Source organism: Lathyrus oleraceus, chromosome 3 (assembly GCF_024323335.1).
Source record: "Lathyrus oleraceus cultivar Zhongwan6 chromosome 3, CAAS_Psat_ZW6_1.0, whole genome shotgun sequence".
In the NCBI taxonomy this organism is placed as follows: domain Eukaryota; kingdom Viridiplantae; phylum Streptophyta; class Magnoliopsida; order Fabales; family Fabaceae; genus Lathyrus; species Lathyrus oleraceus.
This window is the reverse complement of record NC_066581.1, coordinates 331,603,460-331,613,690: the sequence shown is the minus strand read 5'-3', so window position 1 is coordinate 331,613,690 and position 10,231 is coordinate 331,603,460. Positions and strand designations below refer to the sequence as shown.

The window sequence follows — 10,231 nt, the reverse complement described above, 5'->3', positions numbered from 1 at the left end:
AACACGATGCAATCTTTGACCGATTGATGAAGACTTAAGATATAAGAATATGTTCTTCACAAAGTCTCAAATTCAAATCTCATTAGGTACTAACAATTTTTATATGGGTTACTCCATACACATCTCTATCTTTAAATGGATTTCGTTAGTAGACAGTGAAATCGATCCCCTCAAATTAGTCAATCATATGATCAAATATTGAGTTTTAGAAAAAACAACCTTAACGACTACGGTTGCATTTGATCGCTATTGTCTACAATATCAAAGATTTTGATACTACTACAATTTAAAACCCTATTTAAATTCATTGGATCATAAGTAAAAAAAACCGTATTAAAAGAGAATTCCTTCAAAATTCGCAAAGCTAGATTTTACATCACACAAGTATTCCTATACATACATTAGAGAAAAACGATTACAAATGACTCAATGATTTGATACAAGTCTTGCTATGACACTTCCTTCTTCAATAACCAAACCACTACTTTGCTTATTCCATAGATGAACACCATAAGTTTCACCACTAAGTTGATTCAGTTTGGCTTCAACCCATTTTTCTTCAACTCTATCACTACCCTTCCTAAAGAAACCACCTATCTTATTCCAATCTGCAGGATAAAAGGCCATAGGTGGCAAAATGGTAAAATTCAAACCATGTCTCTTTCCAAGTTTTTCAACAACTCTAGAAACAAGGTAAGGACCATTATGCCCCCATTTGTTTCCATCAAAAGTCAAAGCAAATTCATCAATGAACCTTAGAAGAAGTGGATGATTCTTGTCAAAAATAAGAACAGCATTGTTCAATCTTGTCCAATGTTTAAAGCCTAAATCCATGCTTTGTGCTCCAATACAATTCCTCAAACCATTTAAAGGCTTCAATAGTATAAAATCCATGTCTAAATAGACACCACCATATCTATACAAAACAGCTAGTCTTATCAAGTTAGATAGATTTTGAAACAAAGGAATCTCACCGGGATCTTTTTTTCCTTTCCTTAACTCATGAAACCAAGATTCAGCTAGAGTACCTTTGAGCAAAAAGGGCAAGTTTGGTGTTATAGCTTGGACTTTGAACCCTTTATCAATGAATGGTTTGAGAATTTTGTAGCCATGGATTGAGTCCAAAGTTCTTGATAGAATTGTTAAGCAAGCTTGAGGTTGAACCTTGAAGAGACTTTCTATAGACAAAAACTCTCTTTCTCCAAATGAAGTTGAAGGTGAAATCCATGTCATGAAGAATTGTGTGTCACATGAGTTCTTTTTGAGAAATTGTTGGATTCTAGCATGGAATTGTTTTGCCAATTTATCCGACTTTAGAATCTTGAACTCTTGGAGATACTCTTTAAACCATGCAACTCTTTGTTCTTTGTTGAGATTTAATGGAGCTACTAGCACTCTTTGATTTGCATAATCATCAACTACTTCATCTTTCTTCTCTTGGATGGAATGTAATAAAGGTTTGTGATTATGATAATTATCAAGGGTACTAAGAGTTGACCTTTGAGCTTGTAACATGACAAGAGGTTCTTTATTTGTAGCATGGAGTTTAAGGGAATCATGGTAGATATAATGATCACCTTGTATGAGAAAAAATATGGTAGATAATGTGATTAGAGAAAAGACAGAAAAAATCTTGGTATAGTGTTTGAACATTCTAGTATTGTTAGAAGTTGTTCTATTTGTGATGAGAGATTTAGTGGGAAAGGGATTGTGTATAATAGACATAGGATTAGGTTTGACTTTCATGTTTCATGATGTTTTTTTTAGGAAATTCTTGTATGCTGTCTTTGTTTGAAGCATTCAAAATTGAGTGAATGTTAAATTTTTCGACCATAGGATAGCCGCCAATGACATACACACGTCTTAATAACATATTATTTTATACATTTGATTATTATTATAAGAAAAAAAACTAATTTTTAAATTTATGAATGTTTGATATACTTATTTTAATATATAAATTAACTATATTAATTATTTAAGAAAGTAAAAATAAAATTTTATTTATTGTATTGACTGAAATAATACTATTTAATTATTCTCATTTAATGAACCACTAATGTATTTAGACTATTAGGTAACGATTTTAGTTCAACAAATTTTAACAGTGAAAGTCAATTTGATTTATGAATGTTTGATATATTTATTTTAATATATAAATCAATGGTTGTGATTAACTGACAGTGTAAAATATCTTTACACTGTCAGTGCATTTCAATTAAACTCATAAAAAAATATAAGAAGTAATTTTTAAAGGAACGCAAGGAGGTGATTGGGACAAGGTAACAAGAAAAGGTAGGAATGTAGCAACAAGAAAAGGTAGGAATGTAGCAACAAGAACAACAAAATGCGGCATTCATTCCGTTTTGGAAAACTAAAAGGAAGCGAAGAAGGTTTCTTCTTTTTTACTTCTCAAGAGTTTCCAAATGATGGACATCTTTGATATCTTTAGAAATTTGGAGATTTGAAGGAGATAATTATTCCTCCTAGAAGAAACAAGTCAGGTAGAAGATTTAGATTCACAAGATTTTTAAATGTTGATGACGAGAGGATGTTAGCAGTCAAGGTTGATAACATTTTCATTGGAGAAAGGAAAATTTATGTGAATATTCCAGTATTTCAGAAGGGTAAAAAGACTCAATTTGAAGATCAATACCATCATCAAGGAGAGAATGTCATGAACCATCCAAAACCCTTCAAGAACGGAAATATAAAATATCAAGCTAATCAGGAGGTGAACAACAATAAATCCTTTGCAGAAGTGGTAGGCAAAAAGAAGATAGTTCCTGAAGGGCCATCTCATCTCTCATTTTCCAATGCTCCGATATACTTAAAATTCCAATGCCAAAAGGAAGTTAAGGAGGGGCTCAAGAAGGCTTACGTAGGGAAAATGTTGTTTGCAAGGATGTCACACAACATCCAAAACATTTTCCACATTGAAGGTTACTTTTGCATTAAGGTAATCCCTCTTGGAGCAAACTTGTGTCTTCTTGAAGAAGGGGACCCTAGAGAAATTAAAGATTTTATTCTCGAAGGTAGAATTTGAGGGAGTCAATGGTTCTCTAAAATACGTGAATGGAATGTTCAAGACGCGAATCTGAAAAAATAGTTTAGACAAGATGCTATAGTATACTCTGCCACACATGGTCTATAGAATTCTTTGAACTCATCGCTTATACGGTGGGAGTTTAAATATGCTCATATGACTCTAAAATAAGATTGAATGGACGCGGCGAGATTTATGATAAGAACTAGATGCTCAATGGTGTTGAATGAGATTTTCTATGTGAAAATTGATGGATAAGCATTTCGCATCAAGTTGGTAGAGGACTCTCAAGGTCATTTGAGAATCTATTTGCCAAATCAACAACCATTTGGCCATAAGACTCACTCAGACAACTCTTCCTCTACCACAAGCTATGAGGACTGGGATTTGGAGGCTGCCAGAGAAGATGACTGGATAAGAGAAGATGAGATTAGGGATTCAGTTTCCAATAAAGAAGTTGCATCAATGAATGGTAGGGGGGATAACATAGCCTTAGTTATTTTCGATGAAGTCATTGGTTGCGGCAATATTCCTAGTATGTTAGAAAGTCAGAAGTTGAATCAGAGTACGGTCAAATCTGTCGATGCAGGGGAAAATGTGAAGTAGATAACATGTCCAAAAGTTTTAGCCAGAGGAAAGTCAAAATAGTTAAAAAAATTTAAAAAAGAGGAATATAAGTGATATTTTGTTGGGCTTAATTGTAGTAAAGGATGACCCAAATTTAAAGATATCATATCAACATAAGGGAGAAATGGGTGGGCCAATAGAATTAAGAGTCCAAGAAGTGAGTCATGTTTTCTCTCATACAACTTCTGGCCCTATAGTGAAGAATATGGAAGATAATTTGGATGCCTTCGTTGAAGAGAGGGGAGCCCTCGAGAAGATTAATGGTGCACCTAACCTAACTTGTTCAAAGGAGAATCCCATCCACCTATTTCTTAACACTACTTAAATCATCTCAGACATGGAGGAGCAATTTTTGGGAGGTTCAATCTTATGTTGTGACTCAATAGGGGGATTCCGATGTGAATTAGGGCAACAAGAGGTTTTGGGAGAACTTGGAGTCAAACATGGGCGAAAAGGTGTGGAAAGCAATTTCAAAATTGGGCATTTCAGGGACTGACAATAAATAAGAGCTCGAGATGAAGATTCTAAGTCTGGAGAAGAAAGATCAAGAAGGAACTTCAACTAGGAAGGTGACAAAAAAAGAAGCTTGATGAATATCGTCTCCTTTAACATTAGATGAGGTGGATTCTTGGCTAAAAGGAGAATGATTAATCAAATTTTTAACTCTAGTAAGGCATATTTGTGCTTATTACAAGAGACTAAATTTAAAGATGTAGGTTCTTATATAGTTAATAGTGTATGGAATTACTTTAATCTTGGTTGCGCTGCTAGTAATGATGTGGGTCTATCTAGGGGTCTTTTAATCATGTGGAAAGATGATTATGTAAATGTTATTTCTAGATTCAAGGGGGTGTATACCTAGGTATTTGTACAATCTGGAATAATCTCCCACTTTATATCATAAATTCGTGTATGTTGGCAAAAAAACAAAATGTTGGGGAGACTTTATTAGATTAAAATCTCATTATGGAGATGGCCTAAGGTCCAAGGTGGAGATTTTAATTTCATCTATAGTAATGAGGAGAGGAAGGGTAGCCAGGCTTATCTTAGAAGAAATGAGGTGAAAGGATTTAAGGAGTTTATTAATGAAGTGAATTTGGTGGATGTCCCTTGTGTTGGCAATAAATATACTTGGTTCACTGGAGATATTTTAGCCATGAGTATATTAGATAGATTTTTACTATCTAATATCCTTATATCTAGGTGGAGTATGATGAGTAAATTTTTTGGGTTGATGGATGTTTTAGACCATTGCCCTATTTAGCTAAATGCTAGTAAGGATGATTGGGGCCCAAACCCCTTCAGAGTGATTTCTACCTGGTATGAGCACCCTGGTTTTTTGAAGTTTGTTAAAAATGAATGGGAAGATTTTACAGTTAGGAGGAATAAATCTTATATGATCAAGGATAAACCTAAATTTCTATGAAATAGTTTAAGATCTTGGAACAAAACAAAAATATATTTGGTTGGCTGTATCGGAAGGTGGAGGGGGAAGTTAAGGATATTAATTTGTTAGAAAATCAGTTAGTAAAAGATGATAACCATGAGACTAATGATATTACTACTAAGAGAGCAAATCTAATCAAAGATATTTGGAAAAACATGCATCTTAAAGATAACTTAATTTGGTATAAGCCCATATTGACTTGGATTAATGAGGGTGATCTAAACACTAGATTCTTTCATAACTGCTTGAAGTCCAGGTATAGGAAAAACTTCATTTCTTACTTGGAGACCAGTAAGGGTGTGATGGAAGTTTTTTCTAATATCAGAGAATAAGCTAGACATTTTTTTAGTATAGATATAAAGAACTCGGTCCCATCAGACCCGCCCTTGATGGTGTTTAGTTTAGCATTTTATCTTCTGAGGAGTGTGCTACGTTGGAGGAACCTTTCTCTATAAAAGAATTGAGATCAGTTATATGGGGGTGTGATGGTAGAAAAATCCCCAGACCAGGTGGTTTCAATCTGGATTTTATCAAAAAGAGTTGGGTTATTATCAATTATGATCTCCTTGAATTCATTCAAGAATTTCATGGAAATGCAGTATTAACTAAGGCTATTACTTGAGATTTTATATTAAGACTAAGAACCCTCAAGGTCTTGAGGAATATAGGTTTATCTGTCTTGTTGGGTGCATTTATAAGATTCTTCCTAAGCTATTGGCTTCTAGATTAAATAAAGTCTTATGTTCTATCACCTCTAAGAACAATATTGCTTTCAATGCTAGGAGAAATATGTTTAATGGTGTGGTTATAGAAAATTAGTTGGTTGATTTAGCAGTGAAGGATAAAAAAAGTTGTATGTTGCTTAAAATAAATTTTGAAAAAGCCTATGATAATGTGAGCTAGATCTTTCTCAGGTATACGTTGAAAATATTGGGTTTTGGTAGTAAATGGATCATATGGATGAAAGCTTGTATTTTTTAAGTCACTTATCTGTTATCGTGAATGGTAGTCCCTTTGAAGATTTCAGGATGGAAAGAGGCCTAAGGAAATGAGATCATTTATCTCATTTCCTCTTTGTAATGGTGATGTAAGGGTTTTCTGGTTTGATGAGAAAAGCAGTGGAGTTTGGGGATTTCGAAGGATTCAACTTTTGTGGTAATTCCTCTTATGAGATTCTCCAATTTGCAGACAATACTCTACTGATTGTAGAAGGCAGGTGGAGGAACTTATGGTGTATCAAATCTATTCAGAGGGGCTTCAAATTGGTATCTAGCTTAGGAGTGAATTTTATTAAAAGTAAGCTTTATGGGATTAACTTGAGTACTCACTTCTTACAAGAAGATTCCTTTTTCTTGTGTTGAAAAGTGGGGAAACATCCTTTCACGTGTCTTGGAATTTCCATTGGTTGTAACCTCAAGGAGTTTATATAGTTGGAAGCATGTATTGGATAAAATCAGTAGGAAACTATCAACTTGGAGAGGCAGACAACTATCCATAAGAAGGAGGGTTACGCTCATCAATGCAACTCTTAATAGTTTACCAATTTCCAACTAACTTTTTTCAAGGCCCATTAAGAATATCCTTCAAGAGATAGTGAATATTCGACAATCTTTCTTATTGGAGAGGGGGGGGGACTGAAATGAAGAGAAAAGTCCACTAGGTCAGATGGAAAGATGTTTGTAGGCCTAAAGTTTAAGGTGGACTAAGTGTCAAGAATATTGAATATTTGAATGTATCTCTCTTAAGAAAATGGAAATGGGGGATATTGGTGGACAATGATGCTCATTGGTCTGAGTTGTTAAGCTATAGATATGGCAATGTGAAGCTCAAAATATTGGGTTATGAGTATGAAAATACAAGAACCAAGAAATAATATGTTTGGTGGAAGGGTTTGACCTCTTTAGGGATATGTGGTGGCTATGTTGTTCCTGGTTTCTATAATAATATTTCTTGCAGTTTAGGGAAAAACCACAACATTCCTTTTTAGAAGGGAAAATGGTTAAGAGAGCAGTGTCTTCAAGATTAAATTCCCGAGGTTTTCCATAGTAGTGTGGAGAAATAAACTCCTGTTGTAGAAATGGGGAGATGGATCAATGAGGAATGGATTTGGAGTTGGGAGGATAACCTCATTATTAGAGGATAATATATAACTGATCATTTATTTAATTTATACAACTTGTTAGAAGACTGCATGCCCTTTTTGATTGAAGATGACAACTTCTGTTAGAAAGGTGTCCCAAATAAGACTTACTCAAGTCTCATAGATCCATTCCTAATGAATTAGCTTCATCTCTGAAAATCATGTGGAGATTCAAGATCCCTTCAAGGATCAAGATCTTTGGATGAAGGTTGTTTCTCAATAGACTCATGAGATATGAGTTGTATGCGGTGCCTTAGGGAGGAAGAGAATTTAAAACATATGTTATTTGATTGTCCCATTTCTATGCAGATTTGGATGGAAGTTTGCAACTAGTTGGAAGTTTAGATGAATCAATCTCAAACTAGTTGCAACAATTTTTTGGATTTTCAAAGTAAGTTTAAAGGGAAATTAATTTAGTGAAATTAATTTTTCGGGTTGGGTTCAGGTTTCTCAGCCCCACCACCAACCATTTAATGAAATTAATTTTTTAATAGAAAAATTTATTTTTTCCAACATCAAATTACATTACAAATAATCAAATAAAATAATGTCAAAAATTTTCATACATGTATTTCAAATGTTTTAAATAATAAATGCAATTCAAAATATCAAAATATTGATCGCATATTTAATATTCTAAATTATTAAAACTAAATAATAATCTACCTAATCGAGTGATCATGGTGGATACTAGTGTCCCCATTACCCGACTCGTCCTCATGTTTTTATAATCGGGAAAAATCCAAACCCAAACCCAATCAAAACGAATTTGCCCTGATAACTTTATGGCAGATTTGGATGGATACTGTAGATGTTTTTGATTGGCTACATTTTATGTTAAAACACTTACTGTACTTAGATGTCTTGACTGATGTCATGACATGCTTAAGTAATATGCTGCAGGATTAGCTAATACAGGACTCACTGGATGTCAAACTGAATGTTATGACATTCATTCATGACAGCATTTTCTGGATGTCAAACTGAATGTTATGACATTCATCCCTAACAGCAGATGCTAAAGTATAGGCTAATTTTTCTGTTATGTTTCAGTATTTATCTCAGGCTGATTTTCAGGAAACTAACAGCTGTGCTAAAATTAAGAGACCTAACATATAGCGTATTTGTTAGCACCCTAATGTGTGGAAATTAGGTTAACTTGCTTAACCCTAATTTTATGAAATTCAAGTTCAAGGCCCAAGTACTGCACTATAAAAGGATGGCAATCCTACTTTCAGCAATTCAGTGATTTGAAGCGTGAAGAATTCAATATATCATTATATATCATTGTTGTACTTTCATTGTGTCTTGAATTAGGTTTTACTTGTGAGCCAAGCAATTATCACCTAGATGATTGCATTGGACTAGGGTGTTTATTGAGTTGTAATTGTTGTGTCACTCTAAGCTTTTAAGCGTGAGTGCTGTGTTTCTTGATTAAAGCTTTTAAGCACAATCAAGAGTTGTTTGAAGTATATCTTCACCACTGACTTTAAAATTCTTAACGGTTGTAATCACTGCTGTGATTGAGGGGGAGTGAGTAGGTACTCAGATCTTAGTTTAGATTGAAATTTCATTGGGTAGGTCTTAAGTGATAGGATTAAACTGGTGGTTTAAGTCCTGAATTAATACCTCTTATGGTGGATTTCCTCTCTGGCTTGGTAGCCCCTAGAGTAGGTGTGTTTGTCACCGAACTGGGTAAACAATTCTCTGTGTCATTTACTGCTTTTTACATTTACTTTCTGCATACATTACCTGTCTGTGCAGAATTGGATGTCATAACATCTAGTGTGACATCGATAGTCTGTTACTAGAATTTCAATTGGCATCAGAGCAGGCACCCTGCCTGTTAGTTTCTGGGTGAGATCTAAGGACGTTACTTTCTAGTACCATGGACAAGGATGTAGGATTCTCAAATAGACCACCCATGCTGGATGGTTCTAACTATGATGACTGGAAACCTCATATGATAGCCTTCTTGAGGTCTCTGGATAGCAAGGTCTGGAGAGCTGTCAACAAAGGATGGGAACATCTAACGAAGACAGGTAAAGATGGAATCATTATGCAAATTCCTGAAGAAGAGTGGGACAAAGAGCAAGATGCATTAGCCCTTGGAAACTCTAAGGCTTTGAATGCACTGTTCAATGGGATAAATAAGAACATTTTCAGACTGGTGCATCACTATGAACTGTCTAAAGAAGTTTGGGATACTCTCAAAACAACTCATGAAGATACCTCTAAGGTAAGGATGTCTAAACTCCAGATGCTGACTACTAAGTTTGAAAATCTGAGGATGAAAGAGGATGAGACTATTCATGACTTCCACATGAATATTCTTGAAATTGCCAACACTTCTAGAGGCTTAGGAGAGAAAATGTCTGAAGAAAAACTTGTAAGAAAGATTCTCAGATCATTGCCCAAGAGATTTGCCATGAAGGTTACTGCTATAGAAGAGGCTCAAGATATCTGCAATATGAAGGTTGATGAGCTTATTGGTTCTCTCCAAACTTTTGAAATGGGCTTGTGTGAGAATGTTGAAAAGAAAAACAAAAGCATAGCTTTTGTATCAAATACTGAAGAGGATTCAGAAGAAGGAAATATTGGAGGTGATGAAAGTATATCAGAAGCTATAACCATGCTTGGAAGACAGTTCAACAAGTTCATAAAGAAGATTGATCAAAAAGGTAGACCAAATGTCAAGAACACTTCATCTGACATCAGTAGAAGATCAAAATCTGAAGAAAAGTCCAACCAAGGCAAGGGAATCCAGTGTCATGGATGTGAAGGTTTTGTACACATTAGAGCTGAATGCCCTACCTTTCTCAAGAAGCAAAAGAAGGGACTATCTGTCACCTGGTCTGATGGAGACTCTGAGAGTGAATCAGAAGGAGAATCTGCAAAACGTGTCACTGCACTAACTAGTGTCTGTGCCTCTGATGATGACTCAAGTGGAGATGAACTTACATTTGATGAA

General features: G+C 34.7%; 1 protein-coding gene across 1 annotated transcript; it reads right to left on the bottom strand.

Annotated features, from left to right (window-relative positions):
• Positions 1 to 319: 319 nt before the first annotated feature.
• On the bottom strand, positions 320 to 1,757 carry LOC127127484 (uncharacterized). The gene has a single exon (XM_051056675.1). It carries the CDS (start codon positions 1,744 to 1,746, stop codon positions 427 to 429), a length of 1,320 nt encoding a protein of 439 aa, XP_050912632.1. The 5' UTR covers positions 1,747 to 1,757; the 3' UTR covers positions 320 to 426.
• Positions 1,758 to 10,231: the final 8,474 nt, after the last annotated feature.